General features: G+C 50.5%; 1 protein-coding gene across 1 annotated transcript; it reads right to left on the reverse strand.

The window, feature by feature from the left end:
* Positions 1 to 27,246, reverse strand: CSNK2A2 (casein kinase 2 alpha 2). The gene is made up of 12 exons (XM_058845808.1): positions 26,892 to 27,246; positions 26,572 to 26,683; positions 15,636 to 15,737; positions 14,853 to 14,903; positions 8,771 to 8,830; positions 6,675 to 6,758; positions 5,727 to 5,837; positions 5,415 to 5,516; positions 4,998 to 5,098; positions 4,171 to 4,319; positions 3,890 to 3,983; positions 1 to 444 (listed from the first exon to the last, which is right to left on the reverse strand). Exons 1-11 carry the CDS (start codon positions 26,993 to 26,995, stop codon positions 3,907 to 3,909), a joined length of 1,053 nt encoding a protein of 350 aa, XP_058701791.1. The 5' UTR covers positions 26,996 to 27,246; the 3' UTR covers positions 1 to 444; positions 3,890 to 3,906.
* Between the last annotated feature and the right edge of the window lie 383 nt (positions 27,247 to 27,629).

A 27,629-nucleotide genomic window follows, 5' to 3' on the forward strand; every position in this document is an offset into this window, starting at 1 on the left:
TTCTTTTAAAACTTTTATTCAACAATATAGAATTCTTTCAATTATAGTATAGAACTGTCCATCACGATACTACATCCCCTGAAACCCCCATGTCCTGGAAGAGACAGGCACAAGCTGGCTAACCATGGTCCATCAGAGGTTGGGGGGGAACAGCCAGAACAGAGGAAGGAACGACTAACCAACAACTGCTTTGCACACCCTTCACATTTCCACGCTTTCTGGGTCAGGAGGAGCTCAACAAGGAAACAGAGGCAGAAGAACCTTTAACACTCGGAGGGAAGGGCTGCGGTCATAGCGAGGCGAGTGCCGTCCAGCCAGGCGTGTGCCCCGCTCTGAGCCCTGCCCGCGCCGCGCAGTCCGCCCGCCGTCGCTCTACCGCGCCGATGGGACGTTTGATTTGGTTCTCATTCTGCTTATGGAAAATTGGGAGCAACAGCATCGGACCTGAGGAGAGATGGGAGGAGGGAAGTGAGCGTCACGGGGCACTGCCAGCTCAACACGGAGCTCCTCCAGTGCCGTGATGAGGCGATGGCTGGGCACGCTGCCCCACATCTGCCACCCCACCCCCAGCCAGGCCCGGGTGCACCCTCCATGGCCCTCTGGATCTGGGGACAGCAGGAGAACCTCAGCCTGCTTTCAAAGGGGCAAGAAAGGAAGGCAGGGCTGAGCAAGGCAAGAGACAGATGCAGTCCAGCAAAGCAGAACTGTCACAGACAGCCAGACACAAGTTTGGACTTTTTTTCCATGACCTACTGTTTTGAGTTTCCCCACACTACCACAAACATCTCCCATAATTCCACTAAAAGCTCCCATCATGCCCAGCACATTTGCAACGGACAAGCTGGTAAAGCTGCCTTCTGCATCCATTTCCTACTGCATCCCTCAGAGGCTGCTGAGGCTCAGCTTTGAGCCTTTCCTCTTAGAAGGCTCAGCCAAACCCATGCTCTACCTCTGCTACAGAGCTGGAGCCAGGCCAGCTGAAAGGCCAGGAACATGCACTAGGAATCACCTAACTTTCTCCAAAAGAAAGCAGATGAAGATGCATGTTCCCCAGTCCTCCTAACTTCCTAGGGACAAAGCACTCTTCCCCAGCTCCTGGCTATCCCTACAGCCAGTAGAAAGCTTTGCTAAGGTCCAGAGGAGAGAGGGATTTCCTGCTCTTAGTGCTGGAAGAGCCACTGGCTGCAGAGGTAAACTGGCACAAGCTGCAGTCAAACGTCCCCACTGCCCTGGGATCAGGAGACTCCACACCCTCCTCACTCCCAGACTACTCTTGCTCAGCTGCTGTTTCCCTCCAGGATGAATCTGTCACTGCTTATCCTACCCTAGAGCTGGGGTAGGGATGTGGGGAGATAAGGGGCAGGTTGTTCCAGCCTCTCTGCTTACTGCAACCAGGGAAAGCCATTTCAGTCTCTGGAAGAGCAACTCTCTTCCTCTGCTTGAGGGTACCAGGAAAGAATTCCTGACTCAGGTTTACAGAACAGATACTTCCCAAAGCACTACCTTGAAATTTCACCATCAGGTTCAGACACTGTCAAGCATTTATGTGTAGCACACTCTTACACAGTGGTCAACAGTGTTCACCTATCAAAGTTCCCCCACTCAACCCATTCTTCTTCTTCCCACCTCTTTGCCTTGCCCCTCCAGGAGCTAGGAATGCCAACACACAAGAGCTGGAGAACAAACAAGCTTCTCCCATAGCAACTTGGACAGGCCATGAGAAACATCCACTTCTCAATGGAGCAATTCAATAGATATTTAAAATCAGTTCAAAACTCGGTATTAAAACCCCAAAACAACCCTGCTGGTACTGGCACAGTGTAAGAGCACAAGAGACTTCCCTGCCCCTCAGGCCAGGCAGCCAGAAGGGTGGGCAGATGGAAGGAGAGGGCTGGGAACACTCCAATGCCTTCAGCAGCCTCTGCAGGAGACCAGATGTTAGCAAGGCCCTGCAGGATGGCAGCAACCACAGGCTGCTCCTCAGCCCAGACACCCAGGACGATCCCCATGGCCTCAGGTGCAAGGAAACAGCTACTCCCTACTCAGCACATCTTTAGACAAAGCCATCCACACAGGCTGAAAGCAGATGAACATGGGGGTACACAGGTGGAGAACCCCAATTTCCAGCCGTGCACTGGTGACCTGGGCTGAGCCACCAGGTAAGGGCAGAGTCAGGTCTGTCCCTCAGGCAGTGAGTGCCTGTTTGAGGCCAGTGGAGAGCTGAGCCCCACGCTGTGCCCAAACCCTCGCACCTCCTCTGCGGCCTCGTGGCAGCAGAGACCATCTGCTGCAGAGAAACTCTCAGGGCTGACAGCAGGAAGACTGCAACCAAAGACTGAGTGAGAGATCCCAAAAAAAACACAGGCAAGAGGGGATGGAAGAGCTGGCCTGCCCTCCTGAAGGAGACAAGGCCTCCAGCTCTCAGGCCCTCTGGCTATCCCATAGATTTGAGACGGCAGACATTCAGACGTATAGATATTTATTGGTTTCAGTGATTTATACAAATGGATTGACCTGCTGTTGATGCCAATAGAACTTTATTGGAATATGGAATGTAAACAGATGTTTCAAATAGAAACATTGCAACCTTATAAAAAATTAACTATTTCAACAATGCCGCAGAAGGAAATTCTGTGTTTAGGTGCTGGTGGGAAAACACTATCTCCAGCGTCTAGGTTTGAGTGTCACCAGAACCACTTGATGAAGTTACACACAGAACAAGTAGAGGAGGCAACTGTGAATTGTGGGGCTATAAAGCCATCGAGGGATCTGATGAAAGAACCCATAAGACGAACCCCCCACCCCCCAACAGGATCGGCACCCCAGAATTCAACAAATGGCTGACTTTGTTAAAACACTGCGTGGGATCCCAAGGCCTGGATCAGTAGCTGCACAGCCCCCACCCTGACGCCGCTGTTTGTTGATCCTCCCCCCTCCCTGTGCTCTCCTCCCCGGCCTCCTCTCCACTCCTCCATCCTGCGCTGCTGGATTGAACCGCTCCAGAGCTGTGCTCTGGCACAAGTCTGCGTCTGGCACGAATTCTCATGGGAGCCACGTCATGAGGTACGTGGTTGCACACCTATCACAAGAAATCTTGCAACACTGACTTTCCTGAGCTCGGTGGGAAAGTCTGGATAGTCCCTCCCCTCTCCTGCCACAAGAGCAGCCCTCACATTCACAAGTTTCCAAAGCAGGTCTATTGAGTTTCTTCTCAGAGCGAGCCTTTGTCAAACACACTGGAGGGGGGGGATCTCCTCTCCCCAGCAACTCGGATCAGTGCCTTCATTTTAATGCTCCAAACTAATCCCGAGATGCTGCTGGGTTTGTGGGTTGTTTTTTGTTGAACTCCCCCTCCCTCCCCCCAACCACCCCGGCATTCACAATTGAAACTGGAATTCAAGGGCCAAATTCAAGCCCAGAGTGAGCAGTAAAGACTTGGACCTCAAAACAGAGTTGCACCTGCTGACCCCCAGCCTGAATTTGGTTCATTCAGGGTCTACAAGTCAGAAAGGCAAGTTTAGAAAGAGGCATGCTAAGGGCTGATGGTGGAACGACCAATTTGTCCCCACCAGCGTGGTGGGGAAGGCTGGACTGAGAAGGAAGAGAAGGATCCATAGAGATGTGAACCAGAATCAGTTGTGTGGAGCCCTGGGGATATCACTACATATTTAGCTCTTGCAAGACCATTTGCCCAGGGCTTTGGTACCACAGGGTTAGAGTTACATTAACCACAACCACCAGAGAGGAACTGAGGTTTAAGACCCCCCCCACAAGGTTAGATTTCTGCCGAGTATAAAGGGGAGGGGAAGAAGGGGGGGGGGTCCTTGGTTCTTTTCCCTTCACTGTGTGACCGAAGGTTTTGCTTTTATTTGTAAACATCTTGAATTACCCGTCGTTTTCCAGTCCTCATCGTGCTGTTGTCATGCCACTGGAGAGCACAGCATTTTCTGAGCTGGGCTGGGACTGCTCCTTCACCACTGGATCTGCAGGAGAAAGACCAGGCAGGAAAAGGAAATAGCATTTAATAAAGCGGAAGCTCCACCCAGGCAAATCCTTCCAAAGAAACTGCCCTCAAAACCCACAGAGCTGGTGAGGCTTTGGCAGAGTGGGGAGCCAAAATTTGCCCCCACAACTCCATCCCTGTTGGCCCCAGCTACTCCACAGACTCACAGAAATAAGGGTGATCCATTGCCTCCTTGGCAGTCAGCCTCTGTTGATGGTCATATCGCAGCAGCTTGTCCAGGAGGTCAAGGACTTCAGGACTGACCAGGTGTCTGTTCTCACTGTGGATGAAGTTCTCCCAGCGCTTCCGGGAATGCCTGCAAAGGGAGCAGCTGTCACTGCACAGCACCACCCCAATGTCCCATGGGAATCGCCTGCCACCAGCCACTTCTGAGTATAGGTGGCTGTGGTAAACAGCCCACAGCTCTTCCTTGCACAAGCTACTGCCCAGCAAACACCTGCCAAAGGTGGAAAATCCTCTTCTTTATTTACACAGTTGTATGGATCTCCTGTGCCAGGAAAGGCACAACATTGCACATTCCCTTCTGTCTACAGGGAATAGACAACAGCATATGGCAGGCAGGGTGACATCCTTGGGACCAGAACTGCTCTGGCTTGCCAGCAGCCTCACAGAAGCTGTCCTCACTATTCCATCCATTCCACTTGTCCTTTTCAGAAATCTCAACTGGAAGACTCTGAGCCACTCAGCCCACACTTAACTGCAGTGTCTACACCTCCACTTTAAGGATGTGAACAAGCAGGAGAGAGAAGAAATAGGGGATGGCTCATGAATCGTAAGAGAGACAAAAGGAAAGGGCCTGTATTTCAGTGACTTCCTGAGATGACATGAGCTAGATGTGAAGCCTGCAAGCAGCACTGTTATCCAGAAGATCGAGCAGGCCTTTGCTGAGAGTGCCTCAAGGGTACAGACAGCAGTTTATCTCTCTCTCAGTGCTTACATGGAAGAAATGGCAGCATTTCACTTCTCCACTTACTGGCCCAGGATGTCATTGAAGTGCGGGTCCAGTTCTATGTGGTACTTCTTGAGATACCCATACAGCTCATCTGTGCCCAGGACCTTTGCGATGCGAACCAGCTGGAACAAAAGGCATGTTCAGAGAGCAGAAGGGCAGCCCATCACTCTTTTGCAGAGGCAGAGCTGCCCAAATCTAAGAGTCCTCCTTCTGGAAACATCCCAGACAGAAGGAGTTTCTCCCTTGAAACTTGCTTGTGCAACATATGCAGAAAACAAGTTTTCTACACATGGCCGCAAAATCACAGATGGCTTAACAAAACCTGTAGCAGCATCCTCCCAGCCTGGCAGTCCCATCCCCAGAGCCTCCCCACTATACACACAGAAATGAACTGGGGACAAACTTTTCACAAAGTAAGCCAGGTAGCAATGTCTTTACTTGGTCATAATTGTCCTGGCCGTGGAAGAAGGGCTCCTTTCGGAAGATCATACTTGCCAGCATACAGCCTAAACTCCACATGTCTAAGCTGTAGTCATACATCTGAGGGAGAAAAGGAGAAGCTGTCAGAAAAGGAACACTCACCACAGCCTGGTTCCCCACCAGCACAGGCAGCCTCAGGCTTTGCACTTCACAGCCAGCCTCTCTCCAACCCAGGCAATGCCCTGACAGGCAAAACCAGACAACCCAAAGGTGGCTAAAGTGCAGCCACAAGTGTTATCACTGGATAGCAAGGAGGAGACAGACTCTTACTTGGTAGTCCACAAGGAGCTCTGGTCCTTTGAAGTACCTAGAGGCCACACGGACATTGTATTCCTGAGCTGGATGGTAGAATTCGGCCAGACCCCAGTCTATGAGCCGCAGCTGAACAGGCAACAGAGACACACATCACCAACCAGGCAGGTGAAGCCACACTGGCCAAACCTCAATCCCTTGATGCAAGTGTGGAGCCCAGGGTGGAGGGAGGCCCTCTGTGGACAGCAGATGCTCCCGGCATCTGATTGGTTTTTCCCTTTTCCCTAAAATCAGCTAGTGGGGCAAAGCCCAGCTTAGAGATCTCCACTGCCTTCTGAGTCCAAGCACACTGTTACTACTGGGCAGCTGGCTCCTTACCAGCACCACCAGATCCTTGAGTACTAGGGAACAGGCAAAAGTCTTATTCCACTGTTTAGAAGGGCAGGGCTGAAGGCAGTGTTGATTTTACCTGGGGACTGAGCGCAGAAAATGGGGTAGGAGGGGCTCAGCACATCCTGCAAGGCAGACCATCTCCACAGCTGCAGGGATGCACAGCCAGCTTACTAGGGAAGGACTCCAGTAAGACATTCCCTTCCTTATACACCTTGTCTTGCCTGTACAGCCACTGCTGATTGACAGAGAGGGACCTGCGGACCAGCAGCTAGTTCCTTGACACAAATTCCAGGTGCCTGGAGCAGGCACACACAGCACTCAATGGGATACAAGTACCATGACAGGGTGGGGTAGGCCCCTGTGCTGTCCATTTCCTGTGGTTTAACCAGCACACCCCAGCAGTGAGGAAGCCATGGACACCACTGAGGTGCTCCCCTGTGGGATTTTGACCATCTCCTGGTGCTGGCATGGGTGGATGGGAGCCAGTGAAGAAAGGTTAGAGGGGTATGTGCTATGGGTACAGATGGCAGCAGAGTTTCAAGTTTCCCTGGAAAAGCCCTGGTGTCACAGTACCTTTTTCTGTTGGTGGTCTATCATGACGTTGTGGGGTTTGACATCCCTGTGCATGATTCCCATGCTGTGACAGTAATCCAGGGCCTGGCAGACACACACACACACATTAGACATGGCTGTAGCCACAGGCACAGCATTACCAATGTAACAGTTCTCAGCCAGAAGCAAGAGTTCACAAGAAGTGCCATAACCCTGGTACATGGAATGGGCAGTTTCAGCTCTTATACTGCACATGATAAAGTGACAAGCTGACAACAAGACTGTATGGACCTTGTGCCCTACTGCAGTCACAGTTCCTGGAAGTGTGCTTCCTGCACAGTTGTTGAAGAACACAATGCAGAGAGGTGTCCCACCTGGAGACAAGCCCAGTGCTCCAACCTGGGTAGCCCTGTGCTTCCTAGGTCAGGCTCTCTTCCCTAGAAAGGGAATGATTCCTACATGCATGCGGTTTTATGGACTTCCAGTGAGGCTTTCCACTTGTGCCCCAAAACACACTCAAGCTAGAAAGTCACCTCTGGCCCTGCTGATTTAAGCCAAATTGCACTTAAAAAAGGCAAGTGATAGCACACAAAGGAGAGCAAACCTGCTTCAAGCTTGTAGGCAGGAGCACATACAAGCTCCCCAGCTCCATGACCTTGCACCACTTGCCCCCCCAACGCAGCTGTTCCCTTGAGCAAAGAGGTGAGAATGTTGTTTTCTCATCTCCAAGGGGAGGGAGATCCATCCATCAACATCTATCAGATGCTATGAGATCTCCAGCAGCACGGAAAGAAGGTACAGCCTGTAGTCATTCAATATCCAAGACATCAGTGCCAGGGAAGCAATGCTGTCCTTGGGCCAGTGCCACAAGGGGAAGCAAGGAGGCAATAGCTTCCATCACAGCAAGGCCTCAGAGAGCAGCTCTGCAGTGACACATGGCCTCACAGCCCACAGGACTCACAGCAAACACTGGTCCTGCATCTCCAGTCCAGGAGATCTGTAACAGGTTACACAAACTGCTTCCAGGGATGAGGCTCTTCCAGTGTCTTGTGTTGCCAAGGCTCAAGGATCATCTAAACTTCATCACCCCTCCCATCCTAATCCCAGGCTGCCTCAGGCCCACTCCCAACATCCAGTAGGAAGGTCCTTCCCTTGCAGACAGGTGGGAAGCGTGGAGGTGCAGAGAAGAAAGCCTCCCTTGAGCCTACTGGATCTGTTTCAGGAAGTCTCCTTCAGTCATTGTGTCCTGAAGCACAAAGGGCTTTCCTAGCCTGTCCCACTCATCTCCAGAAGCATGGGAGCTACAAAGTGCCAGCCCAGAAGTGTCAAGGCCCTGCTAGGACCTGACACAGCCAAGCTGCTGCAGGTCAGCACAGAACAGCCCTGGGATCAGTCAAACCTGGCAGCTCTTGTGCCCTGTTGCCTCCCCTGTCCTGCAGCTGGAGACCTCCAAGAGCCAGTGCAGCACATCCCACAGACCTGCCATGGCTCCTTGAGGGAATTTCCATGGGGAAGTGCAAGCTAAGCTAGTTAAGGAGAGGTATTTAGGGCACTCCTCACCTTTCATCAGAGGGGCAAGGAAAGCTTTGGCTGGGAGGTGTCAAAGGAAAATATTGATGTTACCTGTAACATGTGGCATAACTAGTGGGCAGAATTTACCTTCTGGGGCTGCATTTGAATACTGCAGCAGAGGAAAGCCTGGAGCTGCCAATCCCTCTCTTCCACTCTCCCTAGCACCGTAGGTTCCCAGCCCTGCCTCAAGGGCCTTGTCCTGGCTCTGATGTTTTTCTGGGAGTTGATCACAGCAGCCCGATAGTGCAAGAGACACAGGGAGACCAAGCACAGCTCTACCTGGTCTACAATCAAAACACTTCAGACCTCAGAGAATCATAGACCCTTTGGAGGTGACCAAAGGCCCCCAGTTTGGCTGCAATACCTCACAGCAAGCCAGGTAACCTGATCTCGTCCCAAACCCAAACCTTCCCAGGTTATGAGACTTGTGTTCTGTACTGAACGTAAGAGAAGAAACCTCTCAGCAATGGTGTCCCATGAGCCCCACTACTGCCACTCTCATTCCTGGTGTCCCCATCCAGACTGTCACGTGCAATGCCACTCACCTTAAGCAGCTCATACATATAAAACCGAATATCAAAGTCTGTCAGGATCTGGTACAGTTGCTGAAACAGATTTGGGGAGAGAGGAAAAAAAAAGTGAGAAAAAATAAATACTCCAGATTTAGACTAGTTTAATTTCCTGCACCCCACCTGCCTCCAACCACTGACCCCATTCCAGATTCCCTATGAATGCTACCATTCCTAAGGCAGCATTCCTCTCCTGCTCTCAGACCTGCCAGGAAATCTAGGAAGGATGCAAGAGCTCCTGTAAAATGGTACTGGCATCATTCAGACTTGTCACAACTTTCCAGCAGGAGATGGGCAGGCTGTCTGTCCAAGGAGGACAGAGCAAAAGCTCTGAAGGAGGCCACAGACAACTGTGACTTTCTGTTGTCAAATCAGTGATGACTTTGTATGTCAGCAGTGACAACAGCATTCAGAGCAGGCATGCTGGAACACATGGGAAGGTGTCCAAGTGTTCAGGGTGTGACAGGGAGAGGAAAACATCGATCTAAAGGAGCATGGCGTTGGGAAGCACCAAGGAGAGCCAGCCTTAGAGCCACAGAGGCTCTCCTCTATCCCAGGGTAAAGGTTAATGCCTGAAGAGTACAGGAATGCTTGTGAGACCAAGGAGAGTTACAACTTGAGTTGTGGGGAAGTGCTCACTGCTACCACTCTCCTCTCCTGTGTCCTTCTGTGGCTGCTCATGTGGAAGTTACAGAGCTCCAGGGGGCACTTTAACCTGCCCTATGCCACCAGCACCATCACAGGAAAACTCATCATCCTGCTGATCCCACACCAGGTCACAGCTGGCTCCAAATTTGCCTTCTGCTCTTTATCTGTCACAGGCTGCAGAGTCAGCCCAACCTTGTTGAGCTGTTCTCTCTTCCATGGAAAGCAAGGCAAGATGCCAGGGCAGGGCAAGGCAGGACACTTACAGGGCAGCAGTGGGACCAGACCTCTCTGCCCTTTCTTACAAACAAGGATCATCTCATAGCTCAAACAAATCACCAATTGCATCAGCACTGGAGCCCGCTGTCCATCACAGGCACCACTTGGCAGCTTCAGGAAAAATCCCGGAGCAAGGGATTGAAATTCACATTCCAAAAAAGCAACTCTGGCACTGGATCCCCTCCAGGCCCATGCTGAGATCCTCAGGTTCCTGCTTTACTGAAGGCCATCTCCAAACAGCCCTCACCCAGCCTCAAAATCAGAAATAATTTGACAACAAACAAGTGTCATTTACACATACAGAGCTTTAACAGCCTCCAGGACACAACTGCATTGTATTCTCGTGAGCTGGGATGATCCTAACACTTTGGAACAACCCAGTGAAGCAGACAAGTGAGCAGGAGCAAAAAAGACATAGCCACAAGCTACAGAGCCATAGCAGGGATAGATTCCTGACTTGTGCACAACCGATGCAGGACACAGGGCCAGCAGAGGACAGCTGAGTCCTTCCAGAAGTCTGTTTAAATGGCTTGCTAGGTTACAAACACTGTCAGAAATGTGTAAAACATGTCCTTCTGGCATTCACTGCCCTGTTCAACTTCACCTGGCAACATCAATGCACCTGGGGAAGGAGGAGGGCAGGATAGGCAGTGGCATTACAAGACTAGATCCCATTTTCCCTATTCCCTGGCTCTCTGCTTCTTGCTGCCTTTAAGTGGGAAGGAGATTGAAGGGAGGTCACCAGTGTTCTTCTCAGACCTGCAATGCTGTTGCTTCTCTGGCTCATGGCCTTCAGCACTGGGCCATGATAAGCCCAAACACTGTTGGGCAAACAGCATTCAACAGATTTCCCTAGAAGAGCTGCCTGTGAAAACCAGCCCCTCTGACCTGTGTAAGTGCTAAGGCCACCAGTGTGGCCAGCAGTGCTCAGCTCTGCTCACCACAGGGAGTAGTCCCTGCAGGAGCCTGCTCAGCCCTGCAGGGAGCCAGTGAACACAGCTTTGAAGGACAGAGCCAAGGTTTCCACTGCAAGTGGGTACTGCACAGCAGCTGCCTCAAGCAGGCTTTGACAGTGGGCTCCAAATCCCTTTGGCCAGCCTAGCAAGGCAGGACAGACACCTCCTTTGCAGACATGCCCCATGCTCTGTTCTTACTGTTGTCACTGTGGAGTAGGATTATCAGAAATATCACTGTGGGGATCACTCAGACCCAGCTCAAACATCTGCTCAGCACTCAGGATGCCATGAGGCCTCAGAGACCTGGGCTGGTCTCCTTTCTCCATACAGAGCACTAGGTAAGGCCAAACCCTCCCACAGGCAGCCACTACCCCTCTCCACCTTTTGGTGATATTTTGGCACACATCACATAACCAATCATAAATGAATCCTGTGAGTGCCCCAGGAGGCAGAGACACGCTTCCCCCACCATGGGGCTGACAGGAGTTAAATGCTCATTCCTCTCCCTTGAGTGAGCAACACAGCTGGCTACGTGCAGGAAGCAGCATCTGCAGAGCAACAGGGTGGCTGTGAGGAGAGACACTTCTTTGGGGTGCAGGGCAGCAGCAGCAGCAAAAAAAAAAAAACCCAGGAAAACAGTTCCCAAAGCATCCCACTCTTGGCAGCCACACAAGGGAGGAGAATCTTTTATATTTCTGCATTGCTTAGACAAACAAATAAAAACCTTTGTTTTTTAAACAAACCCTGGATGTACAAGGATAAAACCTATGTACACATTTCACCAAAGTGCAGGTGAAATGGAAGACTTGACTCAAAAGCCCACTGGACCCACAACTCCAGCAGGCTGAACATCCTGAAGCAACCTTCCATTGCTCACTTTTCTTGCCCATCTCATCTTCAGCTCCAAACCTGCTAGAGCAAACCCAATCCAGAACTGCTCCTTGAGACCCCTCTGTCCCCTTCCTTCCTAAGGGATTTGCCTCTTTGGGACAATGAAAGGAACAGTACCAGGCACACTTACAAAATATGTGACAGCTGACAGTGGCTGAAGTGCAGCATCTCATTTCTAATTTGAAACCAATTAGCAAAAGACATTTAATTTTGCTGATGGTTCCTCAGTTGCATGTGGCTCTGCAGTGCAACTTTCATTTAAGGCAAATTACTGTGGGGAGCTTGAATGCTCTCAGATGACAAGTAATGCAGCAGGTCTGAAGAGAAACACTAACCCTGTACATAAGCTGCTGTCTTCACACAGCAGAATACATATCCAGTCTGGCTCCAGCTCATCCTCCCGGCAAGTACAGTGCTGTCACTTCCAGGAGGGACCCAGACAGGTAATTTAAGAAAATGTAATCAGCTCTGGGGAGGTATCACCTAAGTCTCCTGTTTATACCATCATTTAAGAATAGTGAAATAAAAGCTTGTGCTTCTGATCTGGGATTGTCCACAGCCACAGCTTAGATCCCACACAACTGCAGCTTCTGCTCAGGCACAGAGAGCTGAGGAAACCCAGCAGCCATTTCCATGGGTACACTGACATGAACAGTGTTCTGCCGTTTGAACAGGCAAAGGGGTCAAAGTATTAGCATCAAAGCAAAAAATAGTAATGCTGGAGGAACGAACTTCCAGAAAGGAGGTGACTGAGCAGCCATCCAAGCTTCTGAGCAACTACTGCCAACAGAACAGAGAAAAATAAAATCCTGTGGAGTGGTCAGCAACCACCTGCTGCCAGTAAAATATGTCACCAGGAGCTAAGGTCTCCCAGCCTTCCTCACAGGAGGAAGGTCAGCCAGGACTGCCAACACTGCAGCAGCATTTCCTCTCCAGGGCTGCCAGCAGGCTGGGAGTGACAGCAGAACTTCAGCAGAACTTGGCTGCCCAGGGAAATAAGGACTGTGGAGCAGAGGGAACAATGACTAGGTGCTCTCCAGCTGTTTCAAGTGTAAAGGTACAGAGCAAGCTGAGACCTCCAACACAAGTGGTCTCACGTACTCCGTACTCTCTGCTTGGCACTTCAGAGCAAGGGAAGAGACATCTTGGGAGTTTCTATACAGAAGAAGACACCCACAGGCACCCTCAGTAGAAGCAGCTCTATAATCTGCAATTAGTTGCAGCCCCAAGAACCTACTCAAACAGGCAGACAGCTCATGGGAGTGGAGCATCAAACAACCCACACACCCCATACACAGCTAGGGAAATTCAGGTTACAAATAAGCTCTGAACACAAGAAGCCACACTGCATGCCCTGGGGACACACTTGCATTCCCAAGACAAGTTATTCCTGCCTTGTACCAATCAGCATCAAAAGCATCAATACTTTCTGTCTTGGACTTGTACAGCTGTGAATTTGGACTTCCCCAAGGAGCCAGGCTTTCTCCCAGGAGCCTAGAAAAGTCTGCTGCAAGCTCATGTAGTTGTTTCTAATGCAACAGCCAGAGCTGCAAGAGTCAGAAAACTGTCACTTGTGCAGTGGCCAGTCCAGTGCTCCTCACTGGCTGCAGCAGTGCCTAGCCTGGCTCTCCATGTGGCCAGAAGACTGCGGACTCTGAGCCCAGCATTTTTCAGTTAAGAGTCCCTACTGGCCATCAGCCTCAAGGTACTGCTGAACACTCCACTTCATGAACACATTTCAGTTTCTAGGGGATATCCTTGAGGATAATTTTTACCTCTAAGGACACAACAGAGTGGTGTAATCACATATTTACTTGGAGACACACAAAGCAATCCTCAGCAAGGCGTACCACTGCCTGAGCAATGTAGCTTATCTCAAGACATTTTATTAAAAATAAAAATCAATTAAATAATTAAAAAGTCTCTAAGTAGAAAGTTAAAAACTTCTAGGACTAGCCTTCCAAGGCTGCTGTGGGTCACAGGAGAAGCACAGGGGCACATTCCCAACACAGGAGGCACTGGCTCAGCTCAGATGATGTCAACAAAGCCCAGGCAAACCAAACCTGCTTTAATTAGCCCTGAAAGGTCACCACAGAACACTTATGGCTGTTTACTTGATGGAGGCAACACTCCTCTCCCCACCCAGAGCTGTCAGGGCAGATGCTGCTCCAAGCTGCTGTTATTATGGCTCCTGCAGTGTATCTCTACATGAGATTAAACAGCATTCAGACCTCCACAGCAGAATGGCTGCAGCTCTGGCTACACACACACATCCCAGCTGGCAGCATCCAGCTCGCCAGACCCACCCCAGAGGGACAGAAACTACATGTGCTGCCCCTCAGCATGCAGGGCTGCAGGAGCTGGTCTGTGAGCCAGCTGCCTCCTTGAAAACCAACACCACCCCAAGATTCTTCTCTGGGTGTTTGGTACATCTTCTTCCTACAAAACCTGTACCTACCTACCTAATGATCCAGGACACAGAGGAAGAAAAAACCACCATCCCATAACATGGAATGAAAGAGATCCCTGAATGGTGCAGGAGGGATGACTGCTGGCTTTCTAATGGCAACTGCTCAATTAATTCTCTACCACTGACTTAGTGACTTAGGGTAAAGGCTCACATGGGGGAAGCAAAGATACCAATAAAATAGGTGCAGCTGCTAATTATAGCTCCCTTTTGTCTAGAAGAATTTTGGAAGCAAAAGCAGTTGTAGCTGCACTCAGACAGAAGGACCCTCATTTTGGGAACAGTAATATCCCTTGGAGCCCCCAGACAGAAGAGCCAGGGAATATGCTGCAGCCTCAGACAAGAAAAAAAAGCTCTCAGGATGTATTCAAGAATGTTCAATCCCACAATACCAGGCCCACTGGCAGTGGGAGATGAGCTCTCCAGCCTCTGCCACCCCACAGTCCCCAGGTCTGAAGGATTCCAGAATAAATCGGTGTCACCAGTTCCATCAACTGCACTGCTGTAAACAGAACACTACAGCTCAGGGATTAACTTGGGCTGAATATATAGCACAGCAGTGATTACTAAATTGAGAGGGGAGTAAGAATATCTAACCTGTTGACCTTACTCCTCAGAGCTGGGAGAATCAGCATGCAAACCTTTTATGCCTTTTCATCTAGAGTCCATTAACAGGTTTCTGATTTACATGGAGGAAGAAAAGTGAAGCTGACAATTGTGAGAACTCTAAATTCTCCCCAGAGCTCTTGAGGATTATCTAAAAATCACAGCACTTTACAGAAATGGGAAGCCTCCCTCCTCCACACTCAGGCAAACTCACCTTAAAATCTGTGTTATTGATGTACTCAAACACCAGAGCAGGGGTCTTTGACTGCAAGAGAGAGAAAGTCATGGTTTAAATATGCACTTGACCTTTCTTTGGCTCCAAGAGACCTGAGAAAGCCTTTGCTTTCTGCCCAGCCCTCACTAGGAAAAGCAAGGTGGAAGCAGGACATGGAAAGCACAGCCCTGCTTATACCCCATACACTGAGCACCAACTTGGCATTTTGGCCAGTGCTGCTCCCCGCCACGCCATGGAACAGAGAGAGCACTGGGTGAGCTAAAACATGTCACCAGGAGCTAAGGTCTCTCATCCTTCCTCACAGCAGAAAGGTCAGTCAGGACTGCCAACACTGCAGCAGCATTTCCTCTCCAGGGCTGCCAGCAGGCTGGGAGTCACAGCCCTCAGCCAGCTGCCAGCCAGAGAAAACTCCCCAGGAATGGGGTAATTGTGGCAGTGCAGACCATGACATGACTGCTGGTCACTGCATAGGACAGCAACCAGGAGGATTAAAGTGCTTAATATCTAGTTATCCTGGCTGGTACTTAGGTAGTTAGATGTCAGACAGAAGCTGGAAGGCTACAGGCTCTACTTTCTTACAGAAAATTTGCAGGACTTCAAAATTTTCCCCCATCAGCTGTGGCAACTCTCAGAGGACACACAAGGGGTGCTGAAGAGTCTGGGGAACATGGAAAGGAAGAGGAGCCCATCCAAACCAACCAGCCCATGCCTTCAGCTGGTGGGAAGGCAATCCCAGCACACCCCCCCAACACAGACACCTACCACTGGATCCTTGACAGTGTCAATCAAATTAATGATGTTGGTGCCACCACGGAGATTCTCCAGAATCTTAACCTCGCGTTTTATCTTCTTTTTCTTCACTGGCTTAAATAGACAAAAGAAATTAGAAGTGAGAGTCCTTTCAGAAATTAACACTGATTTCTGCCACTGATTTTGACTGGAACACATCACCTCCTCTCCTCTCTCTGCTCCCACCCTCACATGGGAACATTTTTAGCATCAAAGAGAAGAGAGACACCTTGCATGAACTAGGACTTCCCTCTCATCCATGAAACCCTTCCACACATCAGGGGGACAATCAAACCACTCCAGACAAACATAACTGACTCCAGTAACTATAGTTAAAAGTGCCTTGGACTGCTCTGTGGTAACTTCAGCATACCAATTCATGTTGTGCACTCAGAGCCACAGGACAAGCATGGTGGGCCTACCTCTGCTTTTGTTCAGCAGCACTAACCAGTCTTTCACTTTTCAACTTCGTTGCTTTTGTTTCCCAATGAGTACTTTAATCCCATGAAACGATAACCTTCGAGTCTCCAACACCAAGATTACTTGTAAGCTCAGACACAGCTGTGCCTCACTTGCAACCACCTCAACTGCACAGAGCCAATTGCACTGCATGTCCCTGAATCCATAACCATGATTATTTTTAAAGCCTAAAGACACTTTAAACAGTTTTGACTCCTTCTCTAATCTGCTCAGTCTCAGGAGCCCTCTTTGCAAAGTAAGCTTTTCTCTGGACATCACCCTGTGCAGAGTGACAAAGAACAGCTGCTCCCAAGGCAGAGGCTCAGAGCCTGGGCTGGCTTTTACACTTTGCTGATCCAGTGGTTCACTTCAATGCAAATGATGTTTCTGTAACTCATCCCCTCCCAGGACAACCCTAGCTCTGTGCCTGCTGGAAAGAAAACGCAGTTTAGAGCAGATAAGAGGTGAGACTTTTTTAATGAGCCTTGCTTATTGACCAGTGTGGGCAGCACCAGCTGCAAGTCACCAAGTCTAGCAGTCCTTCATTCCATACCTGGAACATCCCCTCCTGCCCCACCAGTACCACCAAAAAGAACTGCAGAGACATCTTGCAGGGACTGGCAAAGCCCTTTGCTGGTAAAGCCCCATCTCTGAGGCTGCTGATGAAAATTCCTCTCTAGACTTTGAGCTTTCTAAAACATTCGTCATCTGGCACTGAGTCTGGTGTGTGTGGAGGGGTGTGATGAGGAATGGCAAAGGTATGAGGCACCTTCCCAAAGTAACACACATTAGCAGATGTCTGTGTGAAGGACAAGGAGCCGCAGGAGCTCAACAGCTCGCGCTCACCACCTCACCTCTGCCACAGCCTCTCACTTCTATGATGGCCACAGAGTACTGATGGAACAACTCATACTCCCCTTACAGACAAATCCAAAGCAGCCCCTGTTTTCAGACCCCAGAAATGTATGACAGGAGAAGGAACAGAAGGCTTTATATAGTGGGAAAATATGGCGTTTATGTAAGTGATAAAATATGCTGTCTTTCCAGGCTCTTCAGGTGGCTGAAACCTTCAGATTCGAATCCTGCTCTTCTCCTCTTGCAAGTTAAAAGGCATGAGCTAGACTTTAAAGCCAAAAGATGAGAATCTCAGCCTGAAGCAAAGTGCCAAAAATAACACCAATGCCAGCACAGGGAACGTCAGCACCTCATAAAGCCACTGTGGAAAATGGCAGCAAGGCCACTGCAGCTGTCAGAGCTGAAGCGATGCGGGGCTGGGCTTGCTGGGGAGTGGGCGACCAACAGCCCCAGGGCAGTACCCAGAGAATGCTGAAGCTCCTGGGAGCTTGGACAGAAAGGGAGAATCAGCCAGAGCAGGGGTATGGAAACCAGCAAGAGTGAGGGCTACGTTTTGGAACCTGAGAGGAGGATGCTTCATTAGGAACTAATTTAATTTATGTCAACATGGAGACAAACACCGCCCTTGTGTCACCCACATGCACAGATCTTACCAGAAGGTCAAGATGGAATTAGAGGATGTAATTTGGTTACTCTGCTTGTCCAGTGAGGCAGATGCACACACAAGCTGTTTTCCAAGGAACTTCAAAGAGGAATCTGACATCCTGAAGGTGCTACCTGAATTGCCTGGCTATGACAAACATGCCTTACAACCTCTCTGCTGCAACACTTGCACCTGATTAGGAGCTGAAACAGTCCCTGAATACAGCCAAGAGGACGCAAAGCCCACTTTGAAACACCTTTTCCTTTGCACTGTAGTTATTTCAGGGGCCTTTTGCATCAGCTAGGTAGGGGAGGATATCCCTCTAGCCCTCCAAGATTTTCTTTTCTCCTTTCATAGCAACCACTGCTCCCACTGGGGCAGATGTTGTCTTCCAACTACTTCCACATCTTTCTTTCACCTTTGCAGGATGGGAAGATGATGCCCTACGTTATCTTCATCAGAAATCTATCCTTACCCACCACACACTAAAACATTAGAGCTCACAAAATCAGTGACTTTTAGAAAAAAGGAGAGACAAAAGTTGGTCCTTTCTAATGAAATACCTGCAGATAATCACCCCCAGAAGCATCTTGACATCACCAAGGAAAGACACTTGGGCAAACACCGTCTCAGCAGGAGGGGGAGTTAAAAGCCACTCACTGTTTGCACTTGTTCTTGCTAAGCTGCAGGACTGCAGAGCTCTGGCCAGCCTGGTCACACCATCCCCACATCCCAGTGAGATGGGATGAGGGCCCCACAAGCCTCCAGGCAGGGCTGGGGTTGGGAAGCCCTGCTCAGTGCAGGGCTGTAAGCAGCACATCCTCAGACGCTCTCCCCGCACACAGCCAGTGCTCGGAGTGGGGTTTCTCACCACTGGGTAAACAAGGATGAGGCAAAAGAAATGCCACAGGCTGAAGTAATTTTAGAGGAAAAGCATTGCTCAGAGAGAGCAATGTGGGGGAACAGTTTCCCCATTTCAGTGGTGACTGCTGGCCTACGCCCCATGCTGCACAGCTTTCACCTATCCAGCCTCACGCCACCTCCTACACACAGGTCCCACACCCCTGCTCCAGCCGCAAACACCGTGTGCCAAGGGCACAGCATTGGGGCTCCGTTTTTGCCCAGTAACCAACTGAGCCCAGGCTCTTGCATCTGGCAAGTCAAGGTTGCACCTTGGTGCAAACCACTCCAGCACGTGGCCAGCACTGCACTGGGGGTAAGTTTGGTTTGCTCAAGCCAAAGAAACTCTGCTGACATCCTTCATGTCCCACAGACCAGTACTGCTGAAACCACAGGCCAGCAGCAGCATATCAGCCACGCACCGGGATTAAGTCTGGGTTGCTACAACTGTCTCTCAGAGTCATCCGATCTGTCTCTCCAAGGATGTTGACTCCAAACACACATGGATTAAATGTGAACTGAAGCTATTATGGCCTCCAACCATCTGCCTCTCCCAGCAGGGATAGCTTCTAAAACACCAGCCCTTGCAGCCAGGGTATTTTTAACAATACTCGTTTAAAACTGTTTTATTAAACCAGGCTATGAACAGCAGCATTTCAGGTTGTGCTTCCTACACAGGCCAGTCCTCCTGCACTGGGAGGGGGATTTCCAGCAGAGGAAAGGAGCAGGCACCTTGATAAAATTAACTGCTCCTGAGTTTGATCTGCCTGTGTTTGCAAGGCAATGGTTTACACAGGTACAGCCTCCAACTCCATCTGTTCCCACGCCAGAGGCATTTCAAAGCTTTCCTCCATACTGGGATTCTCCAGTGACCAGTATGGGTCAAAGCCTTTCCCTCTGAAAGGGGCTCCAACACAGTCACTCTGATCTGTGCAAACACCTACTTCCATGAAATCTGTACAAACTTGACAGCGTGGAGACTTCTGTCGCATTTGGTTGAAATTGGCCAACCAGTGCAAAAACTACTGGAGGGAGGAGGGGGAGAAAGGCTGACAGACAGCAGGATTGCATAAGACTCGTTTCCATAGGAAACAAGGCTAAAAGACATGTCTCAGTTTAACTGTGTCTACACTGGGAGGGGTTTAATTACTTCCACTGCATCAGTACCCTTAGAACAACATTACTGTCTAGCACAAGGCAGTTTTCCAGTTTCCCAGAAAATTGCTTCCTTCCTCAGACAAACTGGAAGTGAGGTGGTTGTATACTGTGGAGACAAAGCACACACTCACTACACTGAGTGCCCAGAGCAGAGGGACAGGATGACCTCCAGACACAGGAGGATGGTCTCTGCTGGACCCAGCAACTCTCACTTGACTATCCCCATCCATCTATCCTTTGGTGGCTGCAGGTTTCCCAGCCTACCAGCCAAATGGATAAGGATGCTCCAATGTACTTGCAAGTCGGGCAGAAGAGGCAGTGACAGCGGCCAGAGCTATCCCAACTCTCTTTGCCCAAAGACTTGGAAGCATCATGCAAAGCTGTCCCTCTGCAGAGGTGAAAAATGTCACCTGATAAGCTTTGCAATCAGGTAGATCCAGAAGAAAATACCTCTTTGTGACCAAGAGAACAGATCCTTGGTCATTTTCCACAGGATCATGTAAACTTGTAAGCAGGGAAAGAGTCCAGCTGCAGCAAACACCAGCTGGGAGAATTAACATTGTTTGCTAAAATAAACCTCTAAATAAAAGACTGCAACCATCTCTTCCTGTCTTGAACGAATACATGGCTTCCTGGTTAAACATTTTTTTTTGTTTGGTTTCTAAAGCAAAGGGAATGCACTCTTCTGTCAGATGCTCCAGTTCCAGCCTTCCCCAACAACCTGGGGACCCATTGCTTGAATTCAAGCAAAGAGAGAGATTAGATTTGTTATCCAAAGTTCTCTACACATCTTCACACTGTGAAAGAGGAACAGTGACCAGGAAGGCATGTGAAATACCAATTAAGTCCAAAGCATAAAAATCGTTTTACGTTAGCCCAGAGCAGGCAGCCTGGCAGTGCGCACACGCTGCCAGCTGAGGAGCATACGTGCATCTCTGAAGGAATCCCAGAAGGTGCTGGGTTTTGCCCAGCAGGTGCTCTGAAACAAAACTGGGGTTAGCACAACAGGAAAGAAGGTTCAGCAGTCAAAAGATACAAATCCATGAGAAACTAAAGTAATGTATTCCACCACCCTATTAAAAAAAAAAAAAAATCAATTCTTTGCTCACCAAGCCTGAATAGCCTGGAAATACAACGATGCTTCCAGTGATCAAGCAGGGAGATCTGAACACACAACATCCAGGACCAGTGAAAGGCTCGAGCAGTATCCCTATCACAGGCTTTAAACATTTAAAAGCTAGCACTAGAAGCTCATTTGTCTCTAGCAAGTATTATCAAAAGGATCACAATAATCGGCCTATAAAGCCCGATGCCAATTACTCAATAGGAAAATTGGCTTCAGAGCAGCTCTGCTTATTTTGCCAGACATCAGCTGGGAAACCAAATAATCGTATTCCAAAGAGCTACAAAATCAAGGAGCCCACTTATGTTAACATTCTGTTAGTTGTTTGCATTTTACCACTTCCATTGTGGGAATTCAAACTTCTGTGAGTCGCTCTTGAATTTTAGAAAAGAGGGGGGCGGGGAAATATACGTTGAAACTATAAAAGTACTATTGCTTTTTTAGTCAAATAAAATATACTTAAGTTTGGTAGAATATCCCAGCATGTGTTCTAAAGGCAGTTTCATTCTTTCCTTCAGAATCCCTTTTGCTCCAACATGGCACACCCCAAAACAACCTTCCTGGGGCTTCAGAACTGCCCATGATACATCAAGAATTCTGCAGTCAGCTGAAAGGGAGACACATGAGGACTAAACCCTGATCCCCACCACCACCATTCCATGGATGGGAATCATTCCTTCAGGCCTCTGGGATCAGACACAATGCTGTATCTCACCCTCCTCCATGCACAAGCCGCAGCTTTGCAGCTTATCAGTTCCTTGGTGTTACACCACCACCACAGAGTCACCAGCTGCATCTCCAGCCTCTGCAAGACACCCAGTACTGTCCCAGTTGGTCTCAGCTCACACAAGGCTGGACTCCAGCAGCCGACTTTGCCAAGCTCCTTGTGGGCAACTGGTGTTTAAAAGAGAAGAGCTGTGTACCCATCTCTCTTGCAAAAGGGTTCATTTCAAGACTGCCAGAGGAGGAAGTGGGCCAGGGGGAGCTGATTCAGTGCATGCAAACGCAGGAGGAGCATGAGACACACAGAGTTAGCAGGAGCAGGCATTGAACGGCTTTGGTGGAAGGTCACTGATGCAGTCAAAAGCTCCAGCCTGAGGGACCAACAGCATCCAATCCTATTTCCCTGTGCAATCCCTTCTGCACACCAGCATGGGAGTCATTGCAGGCCCTCTCTAGAACAAGCTGATTTATGTGGGCTCTAAAGCTTGGAGAGTCAGAAGAAAACTTACCAGAGCCACCATCCCAACCTGGTTCTCTAGCTACTAGAGTGATAACACTGGCAGGACCTTCCAGGAGTGCCTGGTATGAGCAGCAGCTCTGGAGGGTTCGTGCAGCCCAAATGGGGGAACAGGGGAAAAACAAAGCCAAACAAACAAGAATGCACTTGTGAAACCATGTACATGGTTGAAATTTCCAGTGCATGGACTCAGCACAGAGGGACAAAAGCCACCAAAGAAGAAAAAGGCTATTTCATCACTGCTGCAGGGTCTCCATCTCACTGGTCCCTCTTCTTGCATCTGCATTCTTCCCCTACCTCCACCCATGTTGTACCTAAGCAGAGTAACTACACAAGGAGACGAAACAGCCTCTTTTTGATGGGTTTAATTCTTTGCAGGCAATTAAGAGTACACATGGACACACAGGTGCATCAGGAAAGCAGAATGACTCCTGATTCCTGTAGAGACCTGCCAATATGGATGCTGTAATCTCCACCCCCAGTGCACACTGGGATGGGGGCAGTACAGGAGACTGGGAGGTGAAGGACACAGAGGTACAGCCAAGACTCACCACCAGCACTAACTGCAGGTAACTCATTATAACAGCAGCATTCTCACTACAAGGTATCACCTGTAGCAGTTACAAGCAATGTGGAAAGTTAGCCTTTGGCTTTTAGAGTGGCAGCCTGCAACACCGTTCACATCCTCCAGGAACACTGTTCACCCCAGGACACCCCAGAACAGAGGATTCACTTTACAGGCATGCTGGGAGACATTTTGGAGCTGCATTAGCAGAAAAACAAAATGAGGAGTTCATCAAAGAGACAGCACATACTGACCTCAGCAGTCCATCAAAAACCTCTATGTGATAAGCTATGGAAGAGCAGAGCTGTGTTTTATATACCTGCACTGGATGTAGACAACACATGACTCATGGGCAACAAGGATGTCTTAAACTTCCTTTGTACATGCTGAGGAACGTCAGGCCTCATCCTGAGAGTCAAACCTTACCATCAGATTTAAGCCAGACATGAAAGCACGTACAGAACATTTTCACACACTCCCCCTTCCTGGTGTGGGCTGCCCCAAGGCAGGCAGGAAGCAGGGCCACAGCTGTACCCAAGCCAGCCAGATCAAAAAGCCCACAGGAACCTCCAAGGCCAGTGAGGGACTGTAGGAGCACAGCTGCTGGCTGACTCCATACCCTACTAACCTGAGGGGTAGGGAGGTCAGTACACACTGCAGAGTCCCCACACTTCAGACCCTTCTCACTCTTTGCTCCCTGAATACGTTGAAAAGGAGGGGAGTTGTCCTCTGCCTCACTGCTCAAGATAAAAGCTTCTGGAGGATGCTGGGCAGGGGGTGTCTGTGTGGCAAACCAGGCTCCTGCCCCACCGCTTTGCACACACCATCCTACACAGTGCATCCTGATGTCCTGCTGCAGTGGAGTGAGAAGCAACCTGCTTGCATCACTTGCCCTTTAAAAAAGAGCTGCAGAATTTTTCAGGAAAAGTGACATTAAGAGTATCATACTTGTAAGGCACTTGATCCAGGAAATGGTAATGCCATAGTCATGATCTTAATTCTCTTCCTTTGCTGATCCACGTTATGACCACAACTAGCAATGTCCCATTTTCCTGCAGGATTATGCCTGGTCCTGCACTTGGGGTAGCAGAATTGAAAGGAAATGCTGGGTACTGGCCAGGGAAACACCCTGCTTTACGCAAGCGCAAAAGGCTGAGGGCACTGTGGTACCAACCAGAGCCTTCAGCTCCCTGGCCTTGTCCAAAGCTAAAGTCTTCATGGGGCACTTACAAACAAACTAGTGAGTGGATGCCCGAAGAGGAAGAGCAATTATCTCCCTCATGAAGCACTAAACCAGGACCTATGCTCTAGTCTCAGATTTGTTGCGACTAAGGGACTTGCCCAAAGTCACACAGGAAATCCCTGTGGCTCAGTTCTGCATCAAAGGGTGATAAAATTTCCTGACTTCTGTGGAGGATGGTACAAGATGTACAGGTAGTACAACACCAAAGCAGGGGAAGTACTTGCTATGTGCTAGCTTGAGCTCAGTACGGACAAGTTCCTTCAAAGAGCAAAGGCTAGGAAGACACACCAATGACTTCCCATGAAACGGAGATATTAAAACAGTGACTCTTGCTGAAACTTACTCTAACACCTAACATAAATTGTACTCTCAAAAAATGTTAAAGAGAAAGGAGCAACTGTGCTAAACAGCTTCCATTGCCCAACCACGGTACTTCCCTTTGACCCATCCCTGCATCACACAAAAACTTGAAGACTTTTGGTTGCATTTCTCATCTCACAGAATCCAAATTTTTCCCCAGTTAGAAGGAACAGGGACACCCAGTCCCTTTGCTAAGGCTCCGCTGTATATACATGCAATTATATATTTGCAATTAAGTTTTGAGTCTAGCAACAGGAAACCAGAAGCGCTTTCCACAGATCAGAGTGATGTTATTGCCACACTTCACAGGTTTTCATAATGTACACAACGTGGTGCTCTGAAACTCCCTTTTCACTGACCCACTTTCCACTGAGGAGAAAGTTCATCTTTATTTATCTGGACCTTCTGCTTTTCCTTGTTCACTCAGAGGAATGCTGTCTGCATGTTAATGCAAGTGGGGAGAGCCAGGGGAACCAGTGGCAACACCATCCGCTTCAAATCTGGGACAATCCAGTCTCCTGCTTGCAGGGCATTAAGGCAACACATTCAGGCCCCAAGGAGAAGGAGCACCCAGCTGCCCTCAGATGACTCTTGCCAGCTGACTCACAGTCCAAGGCTGACAGGCTCCCTAGACATGACAGAGTTCAGCTGCCACAGGGAGAGCAGCATCGCTCCAGGGGAGGTTCTTTGGGCTGGGAAGAGGCAAGGAGCAGGGTTTCTGATGACTTTCCCTGCAGCCTCCTGGTGCCTTTCTGTGTGGGACAAGACCTAGGATCTAATAAACCACAGCAGCCCCTAAGAGGCCATCAAGGGCTCCAGAGCAGCATGCACAAGTGCACAATTTCCCCAGGCCAGCCACAAGGCATCTTGCTGTAAAATCCAGGCCTGCACCTGCCACTTGTGACTACTGTCTCACAGCAAGAACTCCTGCCTGTATCTGCTTTAAAAAAGACAAAAACCTAAACCACAAAAAGCATCCAAAGAAGGGGGAGGGCCAAACAGCATGCCAGAGGAACCTGGCTTGGAAAGAACACGTGAACCTCACCACTCTGCCCTGACGTCAGGCTCAGCCACAGAGGCTCTCCCAAACAGCTCACCTGGCCACCTCCTTGCCCACAGCCAAAGCTGGGGTTTGTGTGCCTCCTCCCAGAGGCAGATGGAAGATCATACCTTTCCCAAGAGTGCTGGCTGGACAAACCATGACAAGTTCTTGGGCAAGATCTAAGGCAGATCCCAAGGACGCAGGCACAGTGAGAGAGTGGGAATGACAGCAGAGACAGCCAGACATGCTCTCCGAGTGAATCTAGTGAATGCCTCAAGGCTACAGCCCTGCAGAGATGCATGTCCTGGAAAGTTGCTCTTCTCAGTAGCTGCAGGGACACATTAAGCTCAAACACTGTGGATGAATGTGTGTCCAAATTCTTAGGACACCCATGGTCAGACACGGGCTCCCATGTGCTCTTGGGGAACAAGTGACAAGTGTTGCTAGTCCAACAAGTGACAGCCACAAGTGTCAGCCAAGCCAGAACCAAACATACTGCAACTCTAAGCTTTCATCTCTGTCTTAACTTCCCTGCCAGCCCCGAGATCACCAACACGGAGTGCTGCTAGGACAGTTACACAGCTCACTGTGAGCTGTTGCTTCTGAGTCAAACACAGTAAGACATGCCCTGCAGTGTATAACCCGTGCACAGCCATCCCAAACTACAACCTCCCAGTGCTGCACAAAGGTCCCCACAGCCCAACCCCACCAGGGTCAACACACCAGCGCACAGGTCACCAACACTGCCAAACTTTGGTAGGTCTCCTTAAGCCCCCTCAAGTTTCCACAGTGTTTATAGTCTGACTGTGATGAAGTTCTTTTCCACACTAGATCCTCTAAAGGACTGAATATAAAATATTTGTACTTTTTTAACCACCGAGCATCCCACAGCCTGGCTCCGCAAAGGCCACATGCCGGCTGTCTAGAGGTTAACAGAAGGATTCTCCCCTCCAGGCTTCACATTCTTGTTGAAATGGCAGTCCCTGGGCTGTTTTAGACAGGCATTGCCAGATATGATTTACCAAACACAGGCAGAACACGCAACGCTGTTCAAATGTCAGGACTCACAGCTCTTCCCCACTAGAGAAACTCTCAGCCCTGAGCTATGTTGGACGAGGAGGGGTGAAGACATCGAAACATCACTACAGCATGCAACACACCAAATCCATTTCCAAACACACCATCCTAATGTCCTTAACGAGAAAGCAGGAGTTTTGGGGTGAAGAAAGAGATCCAACAGTTCTTTGGCCCCGACAACCCAGCTCCTCTCTCCCTTGTTCCCAGCCGCCACAAGCCTCTACATCATCAACGGGATACTCACCTTGAGGATCTTAACGACGACCCTCTCGTTGTTGGTGATGTTGATGGCCTCAAAGACCTCGCTGTACTTCCCTCGGCCGAGCTTTCGAACCAGCTGGTAGTCGTCCTGATTGCTGCGGACACCAAGAGGAGAGAGGCGATGGTGGGGGAAGAGCGGATAACTAACAGGGCAGCGGGCCGGGGAGGGGGGTCCTCTCCCAGCCTCTCCCCCTCCGCAGCCCCCCGGGGACACCCCAGCACGGGAGCGGGGATCAGGAAACCCTCCCCACGGGCTGAGACCCTCCCGCGGGACGGAGGGCGGGTCCCCGCACGGCGCTTTACCCCCAGCTCGGGACGTGCGACTCGTAGTCCCAGTACTCGCGGCTCCTCAGGCTGTTCACCTCCGCGTACACCCGCGCCCGGCTGCCGGCGGCCGGGCCGGGCATGGCGGCGCCGGGCGGCGGCTGCAGCAGCAGGAGGAGGAGGGCGCGGGGCCGGCGCGGGAGGCCGGCGAGGCGGGGCGCGGCGCGCAGGAGGGCGGCGGCGGCGGGCGGCAGGGCCAGGCCGGAGCGGGGCCGGGGCGGGGCGGGGCCGGCCCGGGGGCGGCGGGCGCGGGGCCCGCGGAGCTGCCGAGGCCCGGGCCCGGTGCCGGCGGCTGCAGGCGGGGCCGCCCCGAGCGCCGCGCAGCCAACCCGGAAACGGCGCCGCCGCCGCCGCGCCCGCCCAGCGCCGCGCAGCGCCCCCCGGCGGCGTGGAGGTCCGGCCCTTCGGCTGCTCCCGCTATCGCGCCCGCCCCTCAGGCGCCTCGTCCTGCCACGCCACCCTCCCCGTCGCCTGTCACCTGTCCCGTGTCACCGCCCCGCCACTCCCTGACACTCCTCTGCAGCCGTGTCACCCGCCCAGCCTCCTCCTGCCTGCACCTTCACAGCCTGTCACACGCCAGCCACACCCTGACGCCCTCGCCACCCCCGCACGCCGCTGCAGACACTGTCACCTCTGCCACCCTCACGACCTCACCTCAGCCTGGTCACACCCCTGTTACACTGTCACCCCACTGCCACCTCTGGTCACACTCCTTCA

This window comes from Poecile atricapillus, chromosome 10 (genome assembly GCF_030490865.1).
Source record: "Poecile atricapillus isolate bPoeAtr1 chromosome 10, bPoeAtr1.hap1, whole genome shotgun sequence".
Taxonomy (NCBI): Eukaryota; Metazoa; Chordata; class Aves; order Passeriformes; family Paridae; genus Poecile; species Poecile atricapillus.